Here is a 27,562-nt window from a genome sequence, read left to right as displayed (position 1 = left end):
AATTTCAGAGCTTGTATAAGGTAATATTTTTTAAATATATATATTATATGTAACAAATAAGGGCTGGTTTAAATCACACTGTTGAGCAATAGAATACCAATTGAAATTTGTTAAATATTTTGGATGTTTTTCTACATTTTCATATATATTGTATTCTGTGGTGTCACTGAAATCAAAGTGTATATTTTTATTACAAATATTTCCACTGTAAAAATGATAAACAAAATAAATAGTATTTTGCAATTCACCTCATACAAGTACTGTAGTGCAATCTCTTTGTCATGAAAGTGAAACTTAGAAATGTAGATTTTTTTTCATAACTGCACTCAAAAACAAAACAATGTAAAACTTCAGAGCCAATAAGTCCACTCAGTCCTACTTCTTGTTCAGCCAATCGCTAAGAAAAACAAGTTAGTTTACATTTACAGGAGATAATGCTGCCCTCTTCTTATTCACAATGTCACCAGAAAGTCAGAACCTTCTGCTGGTGGCATTTGTCTCATATAATGAAAATGAACGTGCATTGGTCCAAACTGCTTTTGATCGTTATTAAGCAGAACCCGTCATCAGCATGGACACATGTCCCATGGAATGCTGGTTGAAGCATGACGGGACATATGAATCCTTAGTGCATCTGGCACTTAAATATCTTGTGACGCCGGCTACAACAGTGCCATGAGAATGCCTAGTCTCACTTTCAGGTGACGTAAACAAAAAGCGGGCAGCATTATCTCCTGCAAATGTAAACACACGTGTTTGAGTGATTGGCTGAACAAAAAGTAGGACTGAGTAGACTTGCAGATCTAAAATTTTACATTGTTTTATTTTTGAATGCAGTTTTTTTCCCCATAATTCTATATTTTTAAGTTCAACTTTCATGATAAAGAGATTGCACTACTGTACTTGTATTATGTGAATAGAAAAATACTATTTCTTTTGGTTTTTTTACATTGCAAATACTTGTAATCAAAAATAAACAATCTGAGCACTGTACACTTTGTATTCTGTGTTGTAATTGAAATCAATATATTTGAAAATGTAGAAAACATCCAAAATATTTAAATAAATGGTATTCTATTCTTGTTTAACAGTGCGATTAATTGCGATTAATTTTTTAATCGCTCGACAGCCCATTCTTTATATATATATATATAAACATATTGGTTCACTTAACAGTTGGTTCAACAATAACTTTTAGGTTAGCTCCTATTTTTTAAAATAATTTAAGAACTCACTATTTCCAGTGCACTCTAACTGGAAACAGATTCTTTTAATCTTTCTTCTTTTCTCTTGCTTCATTATATTTTTGTTTGTACAGCACCTAGCAAAATAGTGCCCTGGTCCTGATTGAGGTCTCTTAGGTGCAGCCGCAATGCTAATAATAATAATAGAGGAAGAAGGCAGTGGTGGCTTGTTATTTGATGGATAATTATTCTGTTTTTAATTCTACTTTTGAGATACACATTTTTAGTTTTCTCTTTAGAATTAGGTATGTAGCTTAGTATAGTTTTCTTTTATTTACTAACTAAAGCCTGTTATAATGCCTGAAGTCATTGAAGTCAATGGGAGTCTTTCCATTGCTCTGAACAAGAAGTAAAATTATAATCTACATTAAGGGATTGTCTGCACTGAGAAATTAATTCCGTTAAGGGAGGATGTGAATTAAAACAGAAAAGCTATTTCTGATTAACTTCTTGTGTGGATGGTCTTATTTAAGAAGATTCTTATTCTGGTCAATTTTAACCACTTTGGAAGTGGATTAAGCTAATTTAGAATAAGGTATGTACATATAGGGAGTTAATCAGGAATAATTATTCCAGAATAACTTCCTATATAGGTAAGCCCTTGTTTGCACTTATCTAGAAAATTCCCCAAATATTTTAAAACTATGCTTTACCTTCAATCTTGTTAGGGAAACTTTAGCTTCTGCTGCTGCTTTCACTGAGAACGGCAAGATAGCAATTGAAAACTTCATTACGTTAAACATGGCAATCACACTAAATGCCTGCAAAAGAAAAAAGGAAAGGGCTTTTACTGTTTTAGTGCCGACGATTATTTTGCATTAAAATTCTAAATATATTTTTGTATTATATTTTAAAGGGTAGGAAAAATATATCTATATGCTTTTAATTTGTGTGGTTTTCATTTTCATAATTGCAACGTGAGTGGCTAAAACACAATGCAACTCCTTCCATTTTTCAAGTCATTATGAATATGCAAAATGTCATTGGTCCCAGTTTATAGCTTTCTAGAACATCACTTGGAGAATTCTTCCTTGGTCTTCTACCACTGATTTCAGTGAAATTAGGTGAGGGAGGAATTTGGTCTATTAACAATAAATCTCTGAACCCTTCCTGCAAACCAACTTTCAATCCATCTTGCTATGTTAGCAATGAAGCTCACATTTTTGTATCTTGTCTAGAAGCTTCCTGTGTGATACCTTATCAAAGACTTCACTGAAATCCAAGTAACTCACATACACTGCCCTGCCTTCCTACATATGCTTTGTCACTTCTTTAAAGAAATCAGTCAGGCTTATTCTTAGTGAACACATGTTGGCAAGTGCCTAACTCCTGTTATACACTTATAACTGAAACATTTCATTTCATCCCTAATACATGAACCCAGTATTTTCATAAGACATAAATGAGATTACTGATTTGTAATTAAGGGGCCTCTAGCTTACTATGCATTTTAAAAATTGGTATTATGTCCACTGTCTTTGTGCATTTTCTGTTTATGCAGTTACGTGCAAAATAAAAAGATGCTAATGTTTTTGCTTGTTCCTTGCTTAATTCCAAGAGTTGCCTAGGGAGCTGGGCAAGCCCAGGAAGCAATTGCCTGGGGAGTCAGAGAACTGGGAGAGTCTGTACTGGCAGGAAACTAGGCAGGCAGACTTTGACAGAATCAACATGTTCCTACATAATGTTTCAGTTCTCTTGAATCAGCATTTTCTAATAGAATATTGTTCTGTTGGAAAATTTTCAACCAATTCTAGTGGGCAGTGCAAGAAACTAGTCACAGTTGCAGCCCCTCCACAAGCTTTATAGCACCCCCAGGCTTCCCAGAGAAGCTGATACAGATGCTCTCTCACATGGTGATATGGTTCACAAGACTCATCTCAGGAGATTTCAACATCCACAAGGGCAAGGACTCTGATATAATAGCTCACAACCTCCTATCCAAACTCTTCATCGTTGTTTTCTCATAGGGAATCTTTGGACTCCCACACATAAAGCATAAAATATGAAAGTACTATACACAAATATACAAGAAACATAACTGGAATAAACAACTGTTACAAAATGCATCAGCAGATTTGTTTAGCAAAATGGGTTGTGAAATACATCCCCTTTATGCAATACTCTGCACCAGCTCCACAGTTTAAGGTTTCTAACCTGAAATTCAAAGCTTTCCATGGAACTGGCCCTGTCTACTTGAGAGATCACTTCCATGGCCATGACTTCCCATGACAACTGTGTCTCACTGGAGCAATGAAACGATCAAACAACATGGGAGGCCAAACTTTACAGGAGCTAGACCAAGACAATGGAACTCGCTACCAGAAGTCAGAATGACAACTAATCTCACCATGTTTACAATGAAATCCAGTGTTCATCCCTTCTGCTTAGCTTTACCCGCGTTTGCTCAGTAAACACATAAACCCTATCAACTATTCAAGTTATATCTCCTACAGGCTGGGGAGAAAGAGACCACACTATTATTTCTATTTTCCAATAGAGGAGGTGTTCGGATACTGGTATGCTGGGGGACATATAAGCATATAGATTCATTGGATGAAATCCTGGCTCCACTGAAGTGAATGGCAAAACTCTGATAGTATATCAGAAGCTATATTCTCTTTTATCAGCATTACATGGAATCTTTCCCCCTGCTTTTTGTTGTTTCTTTGACTTTCCTTTTGTACATCCTCACTCATTTTGTAGTCAAGTGTTTTTGCTAATAAACCCCCTACATGTCAGATTGTTTATTTTTTTAAACAAAATTTCCTCCTTTGCTTGTATGTTTACTCTTCCTGCCCTCCGTCTTTTCCCTGGCTACTGCTTTCTAAAGGGGAATGCATCTTGCTGTTCACCAGACTGAATTTTGCATTAATCTGCATTGAGTTCTGTGTGGAAGGAGTGGGTAGTGAATGATCCCAAATGTCTAGTTAGTTTCTTACTATTTAAGAAAATACTTTAAAGCATTTAAAAGACCATATATCTTCTTTTAGAAGCTTCCCTAATTAATAACCAATTTAATTTATTAACTTTATCTTTACCATGCAGTGTTTAATAGAAGCTACCCTTGTTTACTAGCCAAATACAGGGACAGCGAGTTGTATTGGTCCATGGTGCCCGTGCTCCAGGAATATTCAGGGCCTGGGGGCCCGGCTCCACCAATGTTTGGGACCAGGTCTCTCCCCGGCCCTGCTTGCCGTCCCCACGCACCTGCCCTGGAGCGTCTCCTGGCCCCGCCTGCTACCCCCAGGCGATTTAAAAGGGCCTGCAGGCTCCCAGCTGCTGCCACCACCACTGTCAGCGCAGTGGGGCTAAGGCAGCTTCCTGCCTGGCCTCGCTCCCTGCCACTCCCAGAAGCGGCCAGCACGTTCCTGCGGCCCCACGCTGCCCCCACCCCGAGCGCGGACTCCGCAGCTCCCATTGGCCAGGAACTGCAGCCAACAGGAGCTGCGAGGGTGGTGCTTGCGGGCAGTGGTGTGCGGAGACACCCTGGCTCCCCTGCCTAGGAGCCGCTGCCAGAGGGGTGTGCGGGTCACTTTCAGGAGCCACCCAAGGTAAACCCCAACTCCTCACCCTCTCCCACACCCCAACCCCCCCTGCCCCAGCCCAGAGCCCGCACCCCGCCCACCCCCAAACTTCCTCCCTGAGCCTTAGGCAGGTGTGTGTGCGGGGGGTAGGGGGTGGGGAGGGGGCAGAATTTGGACCCATTCTGGGCACCACCAAAAATTACACAAACCTGGCCATATATATCTGTACAGGAAAGCTATGTTAATTTTGGAGCTGCCATTCATTAAAAATCCTAGGGGAAAGTAAGTAAATTTAAGAGGATCCAGATCTACTCTACAAAGATATACAGTACTATAAGGGAACAAGGACTTTGGGGGGAAAAATATATAAAAAAAGGTCCTACAACTGATGCAGTTAGTTCTTGCTTTAAAAGGGTGTGTAAAACAAATGTCATGACAGTAGCCAGTGTCGATACAATAGGTGTCAGAGCAGAGTTTACACTTTGTACATATCCTGCTTTTTCCAGTATTTTCCTTTCCACATTTCTTATACCTGTGAAATATAAGAAATTTAAAATATTGTAATATAAAAAAAAAGTAAAGCAGAGCTAACATTTTCAAGAGAAGACCATTCTAAACAGCAAAGGCCTTCCTTATACTAAGCCTGGATTTGGGAGACATTGATATCAATTGAATTGCATGCACCAAAGGTAAATTTATGGCCCTACATTTGATAGCATTAAGGTGGTAACACAAAAGCTATTTAAACATTGTTCCCTTTAAACAAACAAACAAAAATCTTATGATTAAGCAAAAGCCTAAATGACTACCTTACATATATACTTTTAGATTTGGAAGAAATTGATTTTGATTTTTTTTAATAACTTCAATAGATAATACCAGTTGTTTTTTTTTTAAAATCTATTGATTTAAATTTTCACAGTTGTGTAAAATTATGTCTTTAAGCATTCTTTTATTTGTAATCAAGTTTAAATTTTCACTGGTGCAGAAAACTGGAAGGGATGTCAAACAATAATTAATGACAGATGTTGAGCTTCAAAAAGTTAAAGCTTTAAATTTAAATTTAATTAAATTTCAGTTACTATTGATGGAAATATTTTTTGTTGGTTTGTGGGTATATGGTAAAAGTAACATTTCCCGATAAAAGACTATATATTTTTGCCCTTTAAAAGCATTAAATGATGGATAATCAGTAAACAGACTCAAATGTTTGCACTTAGGTTCAGTTAAACATTGATTTTAGAGCGCTCTCTTTTCATTACCATGTTTACCTTCCTAAATCTGTATTTTTGTATAAATATTTTATTTCCATATTTACTCCAAAATCTGGAGGAAGTCTTTACAAGGGCTACATTTAAGATAGCATGGGTTGTGATGAACAAGACGATGGGCTTGCTTTGTACAGGTTCAGAACCCCAGTTTTGCTTTGAGTTTTGGGTTTGTGTGAAAATGCAAACTCAAAGCGGAAAAGGGAAGGGAAAACACAAAAAATGTCTCTCGGTGAGTTGCACTAAAATTGATCAAAGCACCTCCACTTCAGTAACCCTTTCACCCCAGTAAGCCTGGCCCTCTCTTCAGTGGCCCGGAATCCGTCCACTCCCTTCCAAAGGTATCCCGTCACTTACCTTTTGCAGCCTTGAGGGAGAGCCACCTCACCTACTCCCTCTTATGTGAAGCCTTTAGGGGGCTGCTTTTCTCCCCACCAGAGTAAGGATCTTCATGGACAGTGGGAAGACTGTTTCCTTTGTCCCCTTCTCCATAGCTCACTTGGTCCCAAAGTTCTATTTTTGTGTCCCATTTTATCTCTATGTATCACCCATTCAAAGGTTAGGAGCCCTCTTATAAGAGCAGCACCTCAGTTTACTGCTGCCCTTCTAAGATTATTTCTGGAGGACTGACTCACTTAATGTTCCTCTCTTGACCACCCATAGGAGTGTAACTCCTTAGTGGTATACCCTGCAGCTGTCCCATCTGGTCTAGGATTTCCCCCTGTTCAGTCTATCCTGGCTGCTTCTGACCATTTCCCCCCATAGGCTTCCATTTGGTCTCACCCATATGTGGAGACTCATCACATATCTTTCCCCCATCCTCCTTTGACCATATGCACAGCTCTTCTGGCCTCCAGTGCTCTGATTTCCCTGTCCGATTCCCTGGCCAGGATCATGGAAATTCAGGCTTTAGGCTCTAAGGTAAGGGATTTGTGAGGTGGGGCTGCCTGGAGAAAGGGAAATATTGCAATACAGGATGCAACATTCCAGGTGCATTACCACCATAGCAGGCAAAGACGAACTATCTCCTGTCGAGAGATGCCACCCCATATGCACTCTTTAATTGTTACCCTTTCTATTGCCAAAACACAATGTTTCTTATTTGCTGTCCTTTATCCCTATAGCTCTCCCGATATTCCTGCTTTCCAGCTTTTGGTCTCCCATTGAATAGTTTTGGGTCATTTTTACCTAAATATATTAGCTGAATTTCTTCTTCTTATTTTCTGCCATATTGCTACCTCTGTATTATTACTGTGTTCTGACCACCTCCTGATTTAGTGTCAGCCAGTTTGATCAATGTGTTATTTACCTCCACTTCCACATCATGAATGAAGAGATTAAATAAGACAAATCTTAAAATCTCCCCCCACCCCCAATTTAATGCTGTTTTATCATTCCACTTTGTTTATGGCACTTCAGTTTCCAATCTAGGTAAGTGTTCGCATCCAGGCCAGTACAAATTAATCTCGTGATCAACATTTCATGAGTCATCCTATTAAATCCTATATTGCATTTGCTACCTTCCTTTATTAGGGGCCCAATCCTGAGAGGTACTAACTGCTCTTCAGCTCCCACTTATGATGGGAGTTGAGGGCACACAGCAACCTTTTGGGATTGAGCCCTTACTTTGTAACAGCCAAAAGCAGTAATCAGATTTGTTTGGCAAGATTTGCTGCTTGTTGTAGACAAATTGGAGTGAGTTCAGAGAAGAGCAAAAATTTTATTAGGAAGCTAGAGGGAATAATTTATGAGAAAAGAGAGCCAAATATGCATGGCTTGACTAAGCAATAAAGGTGATATAAGATTTTACAAGTATTTGAAGAGTATAAACACCAAGGAGAGAATGAGTGGAATTATTGAGGGTGCTACAGCGGGTATAAGTAGGAGTAATGGGATAAAAGAAAAATGTAGGCTCAAAATCAGGGTTGGGAATCTTGTTAACCCCATTGCTTGGAATTGTTGAAATTAGACTGGATCAGGAAGTAGACTAGGTAATATACTGTAGGGAGCTGCACTGGCAGGGTCATGGAGTAAATGGCATGATACTTCAGGGGTAACATTTTCAAAAGTTCCTCACTGACTTAGGAGCCTATGTTCTGCTGATTTTCAGTGGAGAAAACAGATCAGGGGTTCATGAACATCCTTCTTAGAGACAATAAGTGGTTTTAAAACACAGAGCACATTAAGTTTCTATAAGTCACTGATATTGGACAGAAAGGCACAGTTACCATTTTATATACTACTTTAAAATAGCCGCTTTCTATACCTTTGATTGCCTTTCCAAAAGATTTTTCCCAAGCATACATTTTAATCAATTTAATGCATGTTAAAATCTCATTCATTGTTTGCACACGCTTATCAGTCACTGAAATAGCAGCTCGTCGGAATACGGATGTGAGCTTAGCCATGAGCATCTGCAATCAAGATGTAAAAATGCTATTAAAACATATCCTTAAAATGGAGACGTCTAACAAAAAATGTGAATTTAAGCAAACATGTTTGAGTGTGTGTCTGTGTGGATGGTAAATGCCTACAACGGCAATATTGCAGGAGCCAATTGCCACATCCTTTTAAAATGACAGCATTATATTGCTACCTCACTAGCTAGTCTTTATACATTTGAATGTTTTTCCTCCATATGCTTCCAAACTCTTTTTTGAATATTCATGTTTCCAGTTTCTGTTGATACTCATCATAGTATTCCAATGAACACATTAAAGGCCTCATTCAGGACTCCATTTTTGCATCCAATATATATTGTATAGATTTCTTGTTCCTTTTCTAATTTGACTCTTCTTCTAAGATGTGTGTCACCTAGACTAGAGCTTGCTTCCATGTTCCATGTCAGAGGCCATTAACATATCATGTAAAAAACAGGAACAGATCTGTATGTTCCTATACACCTTACTATTTAGACATGACGAGGGAACAACAGGAAACAGCTGTGATTTCCTATTCACCTTAATATGTATATATTTTTACCCTTACAGATGCTAATATCAAGTTAGAAAAAGAACAAGAAAGCTATACAATATATATTACTGGATGCAAAAAAGGAGGCCTGAATGAGTCCTTTATTGTGTTCAGTGGAATACTGTAATGAACAGCAGTAGATGCTGGAAACATGAATATTCAAAAAAGTTTGGAAGTATATGGAGGAAAAACATTCTAACGTATAAAGACTAGCTTGTGAGGTAGAAGTATAATGCTGTACTTTAAAGGATGTGGCAACTGGCTCCTGCAATATTGCCAGTTGTAGCCATTGACCATCCACACAACCACACACTCAAAAAAAAACAACCTGCTGCCACTGTATTGAAAACACTTTGAGGCAATGGTTTGTGGTTCTGTGTGTTTAGCTCCTATAGGTGCGACAGCATTGTACAGTAGGAGATTATCAAATGTACTTTAGAAACTGTTAAGATGTGCCTGAAAAAGTTTAATCAATTGAAAACACATTTCATTAACTAAACAGCTCTATGAATCCCTTTTAAATAGAAATAAAAGACATATAGCTTAATTTAAAAGTAACAACGGATTATTCCACTCTTACTGCTTGAAAGGAAAGCTCCTTTAACTATTCTGAATGTAGTTTATTCTTTATATGAAAAATTTAAGCACCAGTGAATACTCAATTAATACATTAATTAACACACTCGAACTATCTTAAGGCCATATTTTCATAATAGTCTCTACGCTTGCACGAGTTATTGATTGTACAACAGGTACAAAATTGCAGTTACATATGTTAGAATTATCATCTGTAACTATCGTACCTGATTGTTTTTGAAAATTTGGCCCTTGTTTTGTCTTTAAATCACATTCATTTTAGTTTTTCTAAAACGGCTTAAATGGCAACACCAAAGTGAAAAGATACTTGCAAGTAGGTATTGCAGTGCTGTGTATCAGAATGAGATCAGAGGCATAGGTAATAGAAATTCAGATATTGGGACAAATTCTCCTTTTAGTTATTCCAGAGCAACTGTGAGAATAGAGTTACTTTGCATTTACTGAGAGAAGAACATGGTCCTTTATTGAGTTCTTTAATAAAATATGATTTAAGGTAAGGATTTTCAAAGGAGCCTAAGGAGTTAAGTACCCAACTCCACATTAAATTTTAGTGCCTTATACTCTTAGGGTCCATTGAAAATCTCAGCCTTACATTTAATATTGATCGATGTACATATAAAATGATTAGGAAAATTAGTCACTTTACCTGTAGAGGTATAAATATAATATAAACAAATGTTCCTGTGAGTGCAGTGGGACCAAGAATAAGACAAGAATATATGGTACAAACGATCATTAGTGCAGGCACAGTAATTGGCAGAGGACAAAATAAGGCAGCTTCAAACATTCGATAGCCATCATTAGATAATACATTAATGACCTGCAAACACATAAAAAGAGAGCGATGAATAGTTCTCCCTTTTATCAATATTTTTGTGACCAAGAGTTTTTAAACCAATCATGTTTTTATAATCCCAGGAGTAAGACTTTCAGGATCCATTATCCATATACTGTTTATTAGTGCATCAAGACTTATGTGACTATACCATTTAAATTGACTTATTTTAGTATTTCACAAAAACAGCTCAGACATTAAAGGCCACCTAGAGGTTAAGAAGTAGAATATGATTATGAAAACTTACCTCACCAACAGAGATGTGTGTCAAAGACTTAAATGCTAATAGATATTCAAAAGCTACTGTAGATACAGCAACTTTTAATCGTATAGCTGTACGGTAGTTGATGGCCCACGCCAATGCCCAAAATGTTACTTTGGAAAGTTCAGCAAGAAAAAGTGCTATGCAGAGTCCAATTCCCTGAATGCTGTCTTTGGAGACGCTTTCACTGTGCTGTAGAATTTTATGAATGATCACAGTCTGCAAAGAAATTTCAGAATTATTTTTTTAAATTGCATCATGAAAATGTTCACATCTGTTAACCTTTGGGAAGTTCAACACAGCAAAGTCAGGAACTGTGCTGCTTCCACAGATACCTCTACAATGCACACTCCTTTCAGTAGCATGTAGAGTTCATAACCTACATGCCCCCCTAGCAGTGGTATACATAGCAGTGTAGATGGTGAGGCACTGCTTAGGTGAGTAGAGTGACAAAACGGCTGAACCATGCAGGTATGTGCCCTACATTACTCTGCAGTACCTCTCCATCTATGCAGCTATTTTAGTAGTGTAATGTTATGCTACCTCCTCATTGCTGGAGTCTTTCACCACTGCAGGGAAAGGCTCCAGCAGCAGGGAGCCTGAGGGGAAAGGCTCTGGCAGGTCCTCCCACCCTCAAGAGCCTTTCCCCACTGTCTACCCTCCCTCCCCTCAGAGCCCTTTCCCACTGTCTACCCTCCCTCCCCTCAGAGCCTTTCACTGACATGTGTACACATTGCAGTGTGGACTCAGACAGCTTTTCACTGCAGGGTGTAGCTACATGTACCCTACACACCTCTGCAAGTGCTGCGCAGTGTAGGCATACCCAGCATGGTACCATATGGGATTTATACATATAAATAATAGAGGTTTTGGGAAGGAAAGTACATTTTATATTCATGAGGTACTAAAGGATAGGCACTCAGATACTATGGTGATGAGTGCAGGATGATGCCTGGCTAGATTTTAATAGATGGTTACCAGTTACCTATCTGTCTGTCACATTTGAGAACCACGTGGTTTCACTACGGGAAGATTCTGAAATTAGTTACTTGTATTATTGGCCCAATGAAAATATTTATCCACTCTTGATATCCTGATATAAACCACTGAAATCAGCTCAGGTAGCTAGTTACCAAAAGTTGCTGCTACTCTGTGAGGGAGGTGTGAACAAATACATTAATTGATAAAACTGCAATAATGGGGATTTCAACTAAGCGTGCTTAAACTGGTCAATTGTCACATCAGAACAAGGTTTAACAATTGCTTTTTGGAACAAATAGTTCCAAAGGGAGAGATTATTCTGGACTTGTTTCTTATTACCACACAGAATAGGTTGGTTCAAGGACAATAATAGAGCCACAAAGTAATATTGACTGCAATATAATTAAGTTCAACATTCTTGGAGGAGGAATCACACCAAAAGCTAGTATGCTGAGACTAAAATTTAGAAAGTGGGATTTTTTAAATATAAGAGGATGATTGACAGAACTGAAGGGCAACAAATTTAAAAGACAAATTGCTAAAAGAAAAGACTAACACAAAATTTAATGAACCATTGGAACTCATTCCCATGAGATATCATTGAGATCAGGAGCTTATTAGGATTCAATAAAAGGATTAGACATTTCTATGGCTAATGAGAATATCCACAGTTACATGGGACAGGAATAAAAAATGAACGCTACAGTAGTACATGTAATAAAAAGAAACCTCTGACAAGAATCAGGGCCTTTAGCAGAGCCAGTCTAGCAGCAGGGCCTGCAGCAGACATTCTCCGGACAACCTAATGAGCACAGCTGGCCTGTGGCTGCTTGATTGGCTACACAGCCTATTTGACTGGAAGAGCCATCAGACTGGCTCTTAAGCCCAGCCGCAACAGCAGTTCAGGGGCTGCTCAAAGCATTTGCCCATAGAAGCAATAGCTCCTGAGTTTCTTGTTAGCTTGTTTCTAGGCCTGCTTCTGCCTTGGACCCAGCTTCTGTCTTGCCTCAATCCAGGTAACCTAGTTCTTACAGGGAGGGTCCCCAGCCTGAACCCGAATGTCAACAGTGCAATCTTATAGCACCACAGCCTGAGCGCAATGGGCCAGCCACAGATGTTTGATTGCAGTGCAGACATACCCTAAGGCTCTCAGTTCCTCTCTTCCCACAAACAGTTTAAAAAAATCACTGGAAATCACTAATGAGGTAGAATAATCTTATTTGTCAACTTGTTTCTGAAATCCTTCTGACTTATCTGGGTTTCCTCCTTACCTTCTTCTCAAGTTCTTCTCAGACAGATACTATCTCTCTCAAGCCCACAGAAATATCTTTGAAAATCATCAAAGAATGGTGAAGCAAAGTTTCCCCCCCAAAATCTGCCATTTCTACTTTAAGAAGCTGTAAAATGTAAGCAATAAATAGGGATAGGTGAATGACAAGCATTGCGGATCTATTAAAGTTTGAAGATGGCCCTGTTGTCTACCCCTTTCTTGTATAGACTCTGCCCCATCCCTGCAGCAAGCTATGGCTCCTCTACTTGATGCCATTGTCTTTAGAGGCATTTGCTGCCTTGATTTTCTGTAGCAGGAACCATTTTGCATGTCTCTTCCTTTTTAACAGTTATTAAAACCCCCATTCCTTTGTATCCCCTTATTACGGAGATTCTCAACAAACAATCTTTTGCTTTGTGATCTTTAGGTAGATGATACAACTAAGATTTTTGAGATGGTCACAAGTTAATGTGATATTATTATGGGGCATTTTTACAGTGCAAGTTTTTGTTGTTGGTTTTTTTTAGTACTCATGTACATCTTCTAGATAAAGCATATTTGCCAAGCAAGCTCGTGGGCTTGCCTACTTATAGAGGCAAGTACTTTAAATGTAATTGGTACTGTACAAATGTTTAACTTCTGACTTCACAACAGAAATGGCACTAGTAAACAGAATAATAATGCAGGATACTCTTAAAATCTGCAAATGTAATACATACTGCATGTAGTAAACATACGGTGATACCATGACTAGGTCCTCAGACTACAGTGATGGGTAGAAGGACTCAGAACATGTTTCTGACTAATGGAAGATTGCTGTTAGGGTCTCTGTGAAGAATTCAATACTTTAATAATAAAAATTACTTTAGATTTCTATTGATTTGTCATATATAGAACATGGGGATTCTACATGTATGAACAGCTAGCAGGCCTTGAACTCTTATAAGTTGAAGCTCATGTTATATGTCACCAGAAATCTTTTTTAGATTTGCAATAAAATATCTGATTTGACCCAGACCTTCCATGACACCATACTTTAGATGAGACAGCTTTATAAAAAACAAAGATTAAAGTAGAGTCATTTGGCCATGACATATCCATGGAATCCTCTCATTACAGGTGATTGGTGAGATTAATGTCTTTTAATGCCCGTTAGTTCTTTAAAATTCTATCAATAACTGAGCAACAAAAAATGGTCTCCATTTCCCATACTTAGTTTATCAGAGAGAGATTAATTGCAGTACACTAAAATTGTTCATCAGTATGGAACTACTTACTGGTCCTAAAGCAGCCAAGATAATACAAATGAAGTTTGCTATCACATCCACCAAAATTCTTGTTCTCTGAAACTTAAGAACTACTCTGACCAACGAAGCTTTTTCAGGCCCAACTCTTGCAAGCTCTGCTTCCCAAAGGAGTCGAAATCTGGAGGAAAAAAATATCCCCACATATTAAAGAGTAGAAGGTTAAATAGAATAGATAAATAGATAAATAGAATGGTAAAGCATTTTTTCTAATCACAACAGTTAATAAGAAACATATATGAAACTGCTACAATGATAAAATTAAAATTCAGTTCCTCATCCTGTCAATCAATAGTTATAGAAATCTAAAAATTATACAAAGAACATTTTTATAGATCAACAATTCATGAAGGGAATTCATTATTCAATGTGATTCCTCTAAGGAAATTATCACATTGAAAACATTAAAATTTGTAATCTGAGGACAGATATTCTTAACTGTTCAGCTAAGTGTATGTATTCCAAAATGGACTGGGTTGAAATAGTTTTCAAAATCTCAGGAATTAATTGGTTGCTGATGGTACCTGGGGCTGAACTAATGAATACTACAACCACTAAATCAAAGTTACATAGGGTCCTTAATATTCTTTTCCCAATCCATTATGTGCAAAATTTACTAGTCCTTTCAAAGAGCTTTGCAATACATTTAGGCTCAATACTGTATGATGCTGACATTCTGGTCTTGATCCAGTAACACACTTAAACATGTGTTTGAAGTTAATGTACTTATGTGCATTGCTAGATTTGGGCCAGAATGTTCAGTACCTGTCAGGATTGAGCCCTTCAGGTCTGTTTCAAATCCCATTAATGGAAAGACTCCCATGGACTTCAGTGGGCTTTGGACCAGGACCTGTAGTGCCATAGCTGAAGAAGCCTTGTCTGCCATACAGAAGGCTAAAATTTTGGAGGGAGTTCTTGATTTCAACACACCTGGGTCTTCCTTGTGAGGAGTTGCCCCCTACCTCAGCTTCTTGCAATGTGGAATCCTTGTATAAGATATGGGAAGAAAGAATAAATGGAAAAGCAATAAAGGAAAGAGAAGACTCAAGAAGTTTTGTTTCTTTCTCCCTTCTTTTGTATCTTTTTTCAAAAAACAATCCCAACAACTTTTCTTCTTTTCCTTTCTCTTCCTCCTCTTTTTTATTGTTTGTTTTTTTCTTAAGGGTCCTGTACTGAGTCAAACAGTAGGAAACATGCAAAACATTTTGCAGCTAAAAACTGCTATTATATGTTATATCTAGTGCCCCCCCCAGCAGTCTCAAATCATGGCTCTCAATAAAGAAAACCACATAAGGAGGAATCTTACAATAATTATATTGAAAAATTGAAATAGTCCTACCTTTTTGCATTTGGCTCTGAACTATCATGATATGATAATGGAGGTAAGGTGTCCGCGTTAATATTGTGTCTGTATCCTTTGATCATTAAAGATGAAAGCCAAGAATATGTAGCAAATGAGAACAGTCCTGCATTATCCATTGGGTTAACAGCAGATCTAGGGGGAAAATAGAAGCTACTAATACAGTATTCAAGTTAATTTCACGGTTGTCTCACTGACCTTACAAATGTTAACTGTAGAAAATTATGTTTTCTGAGCCATATAAAGACCTTTCGATACTGTTAGGCAGAGACCATCATGCATCCCTTAGTGGAGTGATAGATAGTATGAATACACCACTTATTAATTAATGATAAGATAAGGTCACACTGATGGGGTGAGAATCTAGTCTGTAGCTTCCAAAGCACGCTGTGTGCTCAGCTTCTGAACTAAAAACCAGCTTCATTATTTGAAATCAACTGGCATTTGCTGCATTTAATCAGTATCCTCCTCAGATAATGCTACAGGACATACACAGAGCATCAGAGTAGTCACTCATGCTAGCTTTCAACAATGCTGAAATGTCAGATTCTGTCAGTTTAGCTCAGCTCAGATTATGCCTAAAAATTTTCTTGGCATTGTATTAACTCAATTAACCAATTAAATATAAGTGAGACACCGTTAGTAGGTTCATTAAAACAGATAATGCAATTTTAGCCACTAAAATACATTTGAAGTAAATGCTAGCTTAATAGTTGGGGAGGTGGGGGTAATCAAGACTTCCTGAAAAATAAATTTTAATCTTCATTAGCCATCAAAAAATGATTTTCTTTCTATATATTATATTTCAATTATAAATAAATGTGACTTGCTTTGCTTTGAGGCGGACAGGAATCATTGTTTTTAAACTAGGTTCATATTTGTGGTGAAAGGTCATTTCATCATCTCGTATATCTAGATGAGGTAGCAGATACGGTGCTGAAGTAACCATTGCGCTGGTTTGCAGGTACCAAGGTTCCTTGTGCTCAGTCAGATTTCTCTTTGAAGTAAAATTTAAAAAATAGAGCATATTAACATTAATTACTTTTATTTAAGTAACATTTTAAAATATGTGGTAAAGCCCATAACCATTTTCAAACCACAACAATATCTTATCATTGGCGAAAGGCTGGAAAGGATCTCCATAGTTATCTATTTCATTCCCCTGCACAATGTAGAAATACAGTACACATATACTTTCTCCCCATTTATAATGCTCCCATCACCACGGTAACTCAGTAACCAAAACTATAAAAACCTACAAGCTGTCCAAAGCCTTTTGCCTTTGCCTTCTGACGTACAGAGAAACCCCATTAAATCACAATACACTGAACACATGCAGCTCAGCATCTCTCAAAATCAGGTCATTTATTTTTGGTACCTAATATGGATTCATAGATTCATAGATTCATAGATTCTAGGACTGGAAGGGACCTCGAGAGGTCATCGAGTCCAGTCCCCTGCCCGCATGGCAGGACCAAAAACTGTCTAGACCATCCCTGATAGACATTTATCTAACCTACTCTTAAATATCTCCAGAGATGGAGATTCCACAACCTCCCTAGGCAATTTATTCCAGTGTTTAACCACCCTGACAGTTAGGAACTTTTTCCTAATGTCCAACCTAGACCTCCCTTGCTGCAGTTTAAGCCCATTGCTTCTTGTTCTATCCTCAGAGGCTAAGGTGAACAAGTTTTCTCCCTCCTCCTTATGACACCCTTTTAGATACCTGAAAACTGCTATCATGTCCCCTCTCAGTCTTCTCTTTTCCAAACTAAACAAACCCAGTTCTTTCAGCCTTCCTTCATAGGTCATGTTCTCAAGACCTTTAACCATTCTTGTTGCTCTTCTCTGGACCCTTTCCAATTTCTCCACATCTTTCTTGAAATGCGGTGCCCAGAACTGGACACAATACTCCAGCTGAGGCCTAACCAGAGCAGAGTAGAGCGGAAGAATGACTTCTCGTGTCTTGCTCACAACACACCTGTTAATACATCCCAGAATCACGTTTGCTTTTTTTGCAACAGCATCACACTGTTGACTCATATTTAGCTTGTGGTCCACTATAACCCCTAGATCCCTTTCTGCCGTACTCCTTCCTAGACAGTCTCTTCCCATTCTGTATGTGTGAAACTGATTTTTTCTTCCTAAGTGGAGCACTTTGCATTTGTCTTTGTTAAACTTCATCCTGTTTAACTCAGACCATTTCTCCAATTTGTCCAGATCATTTTGAATTATGACCCTGTCCTCCAAAGCAGTTGCAATCCCTCCCAGTTTGGTATCATCCGCAAACTTAATAAGCGTACTTTCTATGCCAATATCTAAGTCACTAATGAAAATATTGAACAGAGCCGGTCCCAAAACAGACCCCTGCGGAACCCCACTCGTTATGCCTTTCCAGCAGGATTGGGAACCATTAATAACAACTCTCTGAGTACGGTTATCCAGCCAGTTATGCACCCACCTTAAAGTGGCCCCATCTAAATTGTATTTGCCTAGTTTGTCGATAAGAATATCATGCGAGACCGTATCAAATGCCTTACTAAAGTCTAGGTATACCACATCCACAGCTTCTCCCTTATCCACAAGACTCGTTATCCTATCGAAGAAAGTTATCAGATTGGTTTGACATGATTTGTTCTTTACAAATCCATGCTGGCTGTTTCCTATCACCTTACCACCTTACTGGATATACCAGTAGGTCCTCAATTTTAGGTACCTATACTTGAAAATGTCGGCGTACAAGTTTAATCAAGTTTATGGTTAACATCTCTAACGCTGTTGCCTCAGTGACCTCCCTTGGCAATTTAGGGTCTTATCCAAACCCCACTGAAGTCAAAAGGAGGTTTTTTTCTACATTGAGGATGCTAGGATTGAGCCCTTAGTCTGTCTTTGTATGTTATAATGCCTAATCCTTTTATCATTTTTGTAGCCTTTCTATGGAGTTTCTCTTCAGTCTTTTTCTAGTGAAGAGTTTCAAACTGTAAACAGTCTGAGTCTGAATGTACTAAAGCTATATTAAGAGATGAAGTGTGTATATACCCCAGAATAGCTTTGCTTTTTTCTCCTCAGTGTAAATTCATGTTGGATTTTTGTGCCTATACCTGTCTCTGTATTTAAGATGTCTTAACCATCAATCTCCATTGTGTACTTCTGAATGCTATTATTTTCTTTCCTCCACCGCATGCTCACATAATGCATTTTTCAAAGTAAACTCATTCCCACTTATTTCTGTCCAGTTCTCTAGTTCTCTCTGGATCATTCTGTAATTCTTTTTAAGGGCATGTTTGCAGATCCTCCTCCAGAAATTTTGTGATATCTGCATATTTGATCCATTTACAATTCATTTATTCCAAATTGTTTATAAAATATTAGACAAACATAGACCCAATATTGATGCTATTGGGACCATACACCCATTTGATATCTTGCCTCCATGTAATGAAAATAAACCGTTTGATAGTACATTGATGGAGACTATAAATACGCTGAGCAGAGAGATTTATCCTAGCAGGAGCCAGATTCTGATTTCCTTCACTCCATTTTTACCCTAGTCTTACTGCTTTGTCTTCACTGGAGTTGGTCTTGATTTATATCTGTGACGCTGACATCAGCCATCTCTCATGTATAAATGCTGGGAGATGGAAACAGGCATCTTGCTCGTTTCCATTGTTTCTTCCATTATTTTTTTTAATCTGTTTGTGCCATATAATTTGTTTGCATGGTCCCTATGGTCCTGCATACAACGGGCACGGACACTTTGATTAGAGTATTTTCACGCAAAAAAATGTTTAAGCACAGTTCACCAGAAAGATGGTAAATGCTAGCACAGTTTTTCTGGCCATTATAGACAGAATCTCTTTTGTAAACACTTCCTGTCTCCCTTTTCTTTCTAGTTTATGGCAATAAAGTGCATCTGAAACCCCATAACCATTATATTTCCCAGAAAGCAGATTAGACCGTGTAGGAATATATGAACAAAGTGTTTGACACAATATGCTGAGCACTGAACACTGAACACACAACCAAGAAAAATGAACTCTTTGCTGAATGAGGACTGAGATTTGCAAATAGGACATTTTCTAGCAACCTTCTTCTAAAATGCTGAAAAAGGCATATCTTTGTGAAAAAATGAAAAAGACTGATTACCGTCTGTATCACTGTTCAGAGATTCAAGTCCTATATAACCTTTTATTTCTTGTTACATTTTTGCTCCCGTAAATGCTCAGAGGGATACTGGACAAAATAACTCCCATTATTTGCAATTTTTAAAATAAACTTACTGCAATCATGTCAACTGAAGATAATAATCTGCCAATACAACTATGCTGATTTAAAATACTCAACTGATTTAACAATAAAATTGAGTCTGCTGAGAAATCAAGTTGCCATACTTTGCATGAATTTTTAAAATGGTGCTCTTTACAATTCAACTGCAAAAATCATGTCTCATGTCAATTTCCTTTGGTCAAATCTCTAAAGGTTTCATTTTACAAGTTCTTTCCCTATTTTTTCTTTTATGTAGATATAAAAAGTACAATATATAGTGAGTCTTCTAAAAAGATGTAAAGATATATTTTTGAAGAACAGTTGTAATATAAACTGCTAATGGACAACTACAGGACTCTATCAGCAATATAGATCATAATATAGTCATGTGATAAACAAATATTTGCTCATAATGATGTTGGAGAGTTTAGTCCGACAGTGAAATTGTAGTATACTTGATTATGTAAAATATGAGTTTTCACTAATGTAGTGCACATGTTGCCATTAAAATAGGAAATGTTAATTTTGTAACATTATATTTGTGATAAATTGGGGGGGGAGGGGAAGCTATCCTTTTGCAGCAGCAGAAAAAGTAATCTCTACTCAAATACATGTGAAGTAAATGCTAGATTATTATTTGGGAAGGCGGAGGTAGCCAAGGCCTACTGAAAAATAAATTTTAATCTTTGTTAGCCATCGGAAAATGATTCAGGGAAAAGTTATTTTGTGTGTGTTTATATAAATACATATACAATGAATATTTGTATAAGTCACACATATATGCATTGTGTAAATATTCATCCCAGGACTGGTGATATGGGGACAGGGAATTCTTGGTTTTAATGTTAGAAGTAGCAGGCACAGCCTCCTCTCTCTTTGCTGGAGGATCTTGCCATTTTTGGAAGACCTTAATATTGATTTCAGAGTGGTAGCCATGTTAGTCTGTATCAGCAAAAACAACAAGGAGACTAACAAATTTATTTGGGCGTCACATAAGGCTGTAAGGTAAACGGCACCTCTCCCTTCTGTCAATTTTAGGAACGGAGGTACTGCTTCTTAGAGTCTATGATATTCCTGACATTTCTTTTGTTATCACTAAAATTTCTCACTGTAGCGGGGTGATTACCCCGCTCCTGCCTGAGCCCTGGCAGAGGGCTGGGGCAAAGGGAAAAGCTACGGGGCTGATTGGGGAAGTAGCCACAGCTGGGCCATGCCCCAATCAGGCCTCAGCTGGCCTGTATAAGAAGGCTGGGAGCCAAGAGCTCAGCAGTCTCTCTGAGTGCAGAGAGAGAAGGGCCTGGCTGCAGGGAACTAGAGCAGAGTACCTGGGTGGAGCAGGGCTGGGGGAAGGCTGAGGAGCTCCAGCCTGGAAAGCCCCAGGCTGCGGCCTAGTGTTAGGCCAGGAGGTACTAGGGGTTGCACAGGGCAGCCCAGAGATAGGCCAAGGCAGCAGGCCCAAACCCAACCTTGCCTGTGATGAGTGGCTGATACTGCAGTCTGCCCCTGGGCGTAGGGCTAGATGGTGACTGACAGTAGCCGGATACTGAGGCGTGGTAGGGTTAGTGGGTGGGGGTTCCCCTGGGAGGGGAGACCTAGTGTGTGGGTACTGCCAGGGCGCAGCACCCTGAGCAAGGGGCACTGGGGTCCTGGCAGGGACACGGGGCCCAGAAGTAGAGAGCAAGGCAGATCACTAGCCTGCAGAGGGTGCTCCGGAGGCTGGGTCGAGCTAATTCCCTGAGACCAGCAGGAGGCGCTGCAGGGGTGAGTCCGCTCATGTTATACTCACGTATAACCAAAGCAAAACTTTTTGAAAGTTTGAAAGGCCATCTGTGTATATAAACTTCAATTCAGGAAGCTATCCTTATTCAGGACAACCCTTAATACATGCTTAACTTTGACTTCAGTGAGATTTAAGCACAAGCTTAAGTGCTGTCCAGAACAGGGATAGAGTGAGTGAGTGTTAAGCGCTTTACTAAATCAGAGCCTAATAAAAAGGTGTATATGGTAAAAGCAAATTTTATTTTGTTTTCAAGATCACCTTTAATTAATAATGATGAATGAAACATAGACTATCCCAAAAGATGTGCATAACAATTTAATGCATCCTGGATTTAATTAAATGGAATAAGGGTCAAATTCTGCTCTGTTACATTAGTGCAACCCCACTGAAATTTATGGGCATGCACCAGTGTAATTGAAAGCATAGTTGGCCCTACATTTCTAATTATAGTGCAAATAAACAGTCTTCAATCTCTGGTAGCTGTGGGGCTGGGATTAAAAGGTTGTTTGAATAGGGCAGGAGGTGGGCTAAAACTTCCAGTTCTGGGCTAAAGCATATAGCAAGTTAAATCTGCCTTTCCTGTCATTATTTTATAGTTCACTTCAGTACTGCTTGCACATGATATTCTCCATTTGTCTTCCTGCACGAGGCCTGAAATATGTGGTTACCCTGTATATATTAATGAAATAACTTGCCATATTGGATGTCATTTGAGGAGAAACTAATTTAACACAATGACAGGTTTCAGAGTACCAGCCGTGTTAGTCTGTATCCGCAAAAAGAACAGGAGTACTTGTGGCACCTTAGAGACTAACAAATTTATTAGAGCATAAGCTTTCGTGGGCTAGTTATTTCACTCAGATCTCCAATTTTGGTGAAATGTGCCCCTTCCCTTCTCTGTGATATATAGGAGGTCATCCTCAGTTATCTGGTGGTCCCTTCTGGCCTTAAACTATGACATCACAACCATGAATTTCAACCTGTACAGCACATTGAGTTGAGAATTCATGCATTATAATGTGCATAATTGGGTCAGTTATATGTAAATTACAACAAATTTCCCAGGTATGTACTGCACACTTAATAATATCTGATATACCAGGTGGTCTTTGGGGCTTTTTGTTTTTGTTCAGTCTGATTAATTGCAATTTTTAAATAACGCTCCTAGGAACTTTTCTAAACAGCCATAAGATACTGAAGAACTATGTCTGCATTCAGAAGTACACAGCCCATCACAAGGCAATTTGACCTGTTAATAAAAAGACAGCAGCTGCAGAGTTTTTTTAAGAGATGCAATGTGCAAAAATAAGTGTCTATATCTGCCATTGTTTTTTTTTATGTACAATACTTTAATATTCTAACAGAATTCCTATGAACATAAGAATGGCCATGCTGGATCAGACCAAAGGTCCATCCAGCCCAATATACTGTCTACCGACAGTGGCCAATGCCAGGTGCCCCAGAGGGAATGAACCTAACAGGTAATGATCAAGTGATCTCTCTCCTGCCATCCATCTCCACCCTCTGACAAACAGAGACTAGGGACACCATTCCTTACTCTTCCTGGCTAATAGCCATTAATGGACTTAACCGCCATGAATTTATTTAGTTCTCTTTTAAACCCTGTTATAGTCCTTGCCTTCACAACCTTCTCAGGCAAGGAGTTCCACAGGTTGACTGTGTGCTGTGTGAAGAACTTCCTTTTATTTGTTTTAAACCTGCTGCCCATTAATTTCATTTGGTGGCCCCTAGTTCTTATATTATGGGAACAAGTAAATAACTTTTTCCTTATTACTTTCTCCACACCACTCATGATTTTATATACCTCTATCATATCCCCCCCTTAGTCTCCTCTTTTCCAAGCTGAAAAGTCCTAGCCTCTTTAATCTCTCCTCATATGGGACTCGTTCCAAACCCCTAATCATGGGATGATACAACATGAGGAGGAGAGGCAAACAATGTAAGACAAAGCAAATATATAACTTGAGCTAAAACTTTGTCTACTTCAGTAACTTTAATAGATTTGGTTCAGTAAAGATAAATGCTAAGGTGAACATCCTGATAAGTGCTGAGCACATGCTAACTATCTGCAAGTACTGTGGACCACAGTGGGAATTGCAGGTGTTTAGCAAGGGAGCAACACCTCTTGGGATTTGGCCACTTTTTTTATACCTAAGAATAAAATGTCTGTGCAATAATTAATATGGAAGAATGTTACTTAGACAGCAATACTTCAGACACAGATTTGGGCAAAATAATAGCCAGTAAATTGAATGTTACTCTACAGTGAAATACAGTTGCAGAGAAAGCACAGGCTGTATCAGAGGAGGTATTTCATGAGAGACAAGGCAGATACAGCACTAATGAAGCTGCATCTGAATTACCACAAGGATATTAATAAAATGGAGAGTATCCAAAGAAAAGCAACAACTATACTGAAGGATTTTGAAAACCTGATTAGGTTTGGGTTAAAAAGCATTAGTTAAATGCGGATTCACTAAGGGAATATATAAAGCCAGATCCAATCCTACACTGATGCTACTGTATGCTGTGCCACTGATGTGACACTGCCCTGAGCCAGCTACTGGAAGACTCCTCCTGCATAGGGGGTATCCTAGGGTGTCACTTAGTCATTGTAGTAGCTCCCACCTCCCTGTGGCCAGAGGAGAGGTGTAACCAGGAGAAAAGGTGCATGACCACAGCAATTCCTGGCTGTTGGAATAGCTCCTTGGGGTCATAAGCAATCATGATAATTTAATGGAGTATAATAAAATGATGATGATTATTATTACTGTTACACAGGTTGTCTCCTCTTTGCTCTACCTCCTATTTCATAATATCTTTTACAGGGAGCCTTATACTAGGGGCACAAAGGATGTCCTTTGGGAACCTGGTGTCAAGACTGCTCATCCCTAGCCAGGCTCCGCTTCCTGCCTTGACTTTAGGCTCTTTACTGTTGGAATCTATGAATCAGAGTAGGTGAAACACTAGTGGCTGCTTTTTATTCCCTCTTTATTCTGTAGCCCCAGTCTTTTTCCTAGCCTGCTCTCAGGTGACATGTAAACTAGCAAGAGCAGAAGCCTCCTCTGTAAGGGGAAACATTTTTTAAATGGGAGTTGTTAAATGGGAATATTTTAAAGTAAAACTAACAAAAGATGCGTATGTCCTATGCAACAAGCTACCCATTCCCTCCAGCTAGCTACCCCCTAGCCTTGCAACACTTTCCTTTACAGGCTAGCACTACAGTTATTGATGAGTTCTTGATCCCTTTAGTCACCAGAGGCCTCAAGCGCTGAGCACCCACAACTCCAGCTGATGTCAGTGGAAAATGTAAGTGCTCAGAAAATTAGGGCCAAGTTGGACATCCCTAGCAGGTGCAACACAAGGCACTTATCTGTTTCCTTGGCCTTTTTCTTGTTCCTTCCCTTCTAATTTTGTGTCTTGAATCTCTTCTTTATATTTTTTCTGGTACTCTTTCTCTTTCAACTCCTTTTCATCATCATCTGTTTCTCTCCACATTGAGGGAAGTCCTGCCTGTCATTACTATTACACAGACCTCTCGCTCTCCAACTGCTCAGTCCAACTGCCGCTTGCAACCTGCAGGGAACCTTCTGGCACCAACATTCCTTCCCCCATTCTGTTAAGGAAACATCACCCCAAACATTCTGCCTGAAGCAAAGGCTAGAAGGCGTCCATCGAGAATGCTTAACTTTTTTATGCATAAAGAGCAAATTAACTCCACTACAGACCCTCTTTGTAGCTCAGCAACAAGGCTCCCCTCCCGTGCAGGATCCTCTTGGGGAACGTAGTGCTGGAGCTAGCCACACATATATTGAATCCTCTTTCAGAGCCGACACACAGAAAAAGCAGAAAGATATATTTCTTTTTTAGCCCCTGTGAGTTTTGACAGCATGGGGATTCAGTCCTTGTCTGGGGTGGGGACAGGGAACAAATCCTGCCCCTTTGGTGTCTTTTTAGTAGCCAGTCATAAAGAAAAGAAGCGGTCTTTAGTTGTAAACTGTAGGATCAGCTGTGCAAATGCTGTTTCATGGTACAATATTAAGCACTTTTTAAATGGGCCCATCCTGTATTCCTTACCAAGACAATGGGAGCTTTGCCTGAGTGTGGGATGCAAGATTAGGCGCTAAGATTGTCTTCCTCCCCCAGCTGTGACCTTTCTTAAAAATCATAAACTGGAAGTATTTTAGACCATTAATATACCATATTTACTTTGCAGATAAGAAAATCTTCATATGATCTACGTAGACGAGAAATGCTCCTGCCAGTGTAAAGTGGCACTTAAAGTTCCTTTTGTAGTGCCTTCAGACTGGGTGAGTGAATAGAATTTGGGCCACTATACATGGCTGTAATGTAGTTTAATACAATAAATTGTTACTTACGTAAGTGAGGCCAGTAACTCCATTACTTTCTACATTCTGCTCTTTGGTTGAATTATTTTTGGGGCCAGAAAAACATTTACTTTTCTTACTTGGCATTTTCTGTTAATACCACAACTTTCTTTTCTAAAATGGAGAAGAAAAGAAAACAAACATTACAAAAACACAGCAAAGGTAAGTGAGCCTGAAGCCTTTTCCATTACCACAACTTTTTCATTCAGGTAAACTATGTTTAAGAAACACTTATCTCCCATCAGCAGTTCACTAAACAAAAGCTGATCTGGTAGGATGCAGAACAGCAACTTTTAGGGCCAGGTCCTCAGTTGGGCATTAAGGAATGGAGCTATACTGATTTGTCCATGGGAATTACCTGTGTCCTCCAAAGAAGTTAGTTTGCATCAGATTTTTGTGATGTATTTCTAGTGTTAAAATTTTCACATAAAAATCAAATTCAAGATTGGGTGGGCAATACACCCTTGATGTTCCTCCTCTTGGGCTGCTAGTTCTGAACTTCTTCCTCCGTCCACTTCCGGGCCCCAGCTGGGGCGTGCGCAGGAATAAAAATGTGATGGCTTTTGGAGGGGCATGTTCTATGCATGCCCCAGGGCCGGAGGAGCTCTGTGCCCCCTCCAATTATTGGAGGTGTCTGTGCCCCTGCTTGTCCCCCCACCCCTTGTGCATTCCCATGGGCCCTAGTTTTATATCTGGTCAGACTGAACTTTCTCTTGTTGGGCTGCCAATTCTTACTCTTGCCTTTTCACCATGGCCCCTCTTTCATATTTGAATGGAGAGATTGAAATCTGAGATTCACTAGCAAATATTCCTAGAATATTGCACAATGCAATTACTGTGAAAGAATCCCACACACACAACTGAAAATCTCTGTAAGGTCTTAAACTCATTCTTTTTGTCAGGAATGGACTGCCAGCAATTCTTGGCATGTGTTCCACGTACTGAGCTTACACAACCAACTGGCAGTATTTCAGTCAAGCTGGATATAGGGAAAAAAACCCAGAGATCCTTTGAGTGAGGGCAGAGGAATGATTGCGGGTATTTAATACAGAGACTACATGTGAAAAATAGCTTTTTACATTTCCAGTGCAACCGTCTAGTGTGAGACATACAGACAGATAAATTTTATAATTCAGTGCAGTTATTTTATGATGCATGCATTGAATAACTTGACATTCAAAATCTCCTGTTTGATGATATTCTTTTGATTTGTGGGGCCTTGATGATATATGTCACGATGCTGAGAAATATGTGAAACTTTTGCCACATTTGGAAAAGGTGAAGTCTCTCTATATTGAGACACATAATCTGATCAGACTATTCAGCTTTGTTCCTTTACATAGAGAGTAGACAGTGCATCCCATGTGATCAGTCATCTAGCATAACTTTACATGGCTTCAACACTTATGCATAATGAGGTTGTTCCAAATTCATGACAATAAATGCTTTCTACCACATCCTACCTCACCTTCCTTTAGGTATTCTCCAA

General features: G+C 38.9%; 1 protein-coding gene across 6 annotated transcripts in view; it reads right to left on the bottom strand.

Annotated features, from left to right (window-relative positions):
- Window positions 1-26,184, bottom strand: part of ABCC12 (ATP binding cassette subfamily C member 12) — an 84,389-nt gene extending 58,205 nt beyond the window's left edge. For 5 of the 6 annotated variants that reach the window (XR_003899834.1, XR_003899835.1, XM_029911802.1 and 2 more), the window contains exons 1-9: window positions 26,065-26,184; window positions 16,449-16,615; window positions 15,598-15,753; window positions 14,232-14,379; window positions 10,689-10,922; window positions 10,253-10,426; window positions 8,303-8,450; window positions 5,152-5,300; window positions 1,898-2,005 (exon numbers count right to left, since the gene is read on the bottom strand). Coding sequence is in view for 4 of the 6 variants with exons in the window: in XM_029911802.1 (XP_029767662.1) it covers window positions 1,898-2,005; window positions 5,152-5,300; window positions 8,303-8,450; window positions 10,253-10,426; window positions 10,689-10,922; window positions 14,232-14,379; window positions 15,598-15,753; window positions 16,449-16,615; window positions 26,065-26,160 (1,380 nt within the window). In the remaining 2 variants the exon portion in view is untranslated. The remainder of the gene's footprint in view (window positions 1-1,897; window positions 2,006-5,151; window positions 5,301-8,302; window positions 8,451-10,252; window positions 10,427-10,688; window positions 10,923-14,231; window positions 14,380-15,597; window positions 15,754-16,448; window positions 16,616-26,064) is intronic. The other variant, XM_029911804.1, reaches the window with a different exon arrangement.
- Between the last annotated feature and the right edge of the window lie 1,378 nt (window positions 26,185-27,562).

Source organism: Terrapene carolina, unplaced genomic scaffold (assembly GCF_002925995.2).
Source record: "Terrapene carolina triunguis isolate 2854851 unplaced genomic scaffold, T_m_triunguis-2.0 Scaffold130, whole genome shotgun sequence".
NCBI classification, from domain to species: domain Eukaryota; kingdom Metazoa; phylum Chordata; order Testudines; family Emydidae; genus Terrapene; species Terrapene triunguis.
The sequence above is the reverse complement of the archived record's forward strand: the minus strand, read 5'-3'. Positions and strand labels throughout refer to the sequence as shown.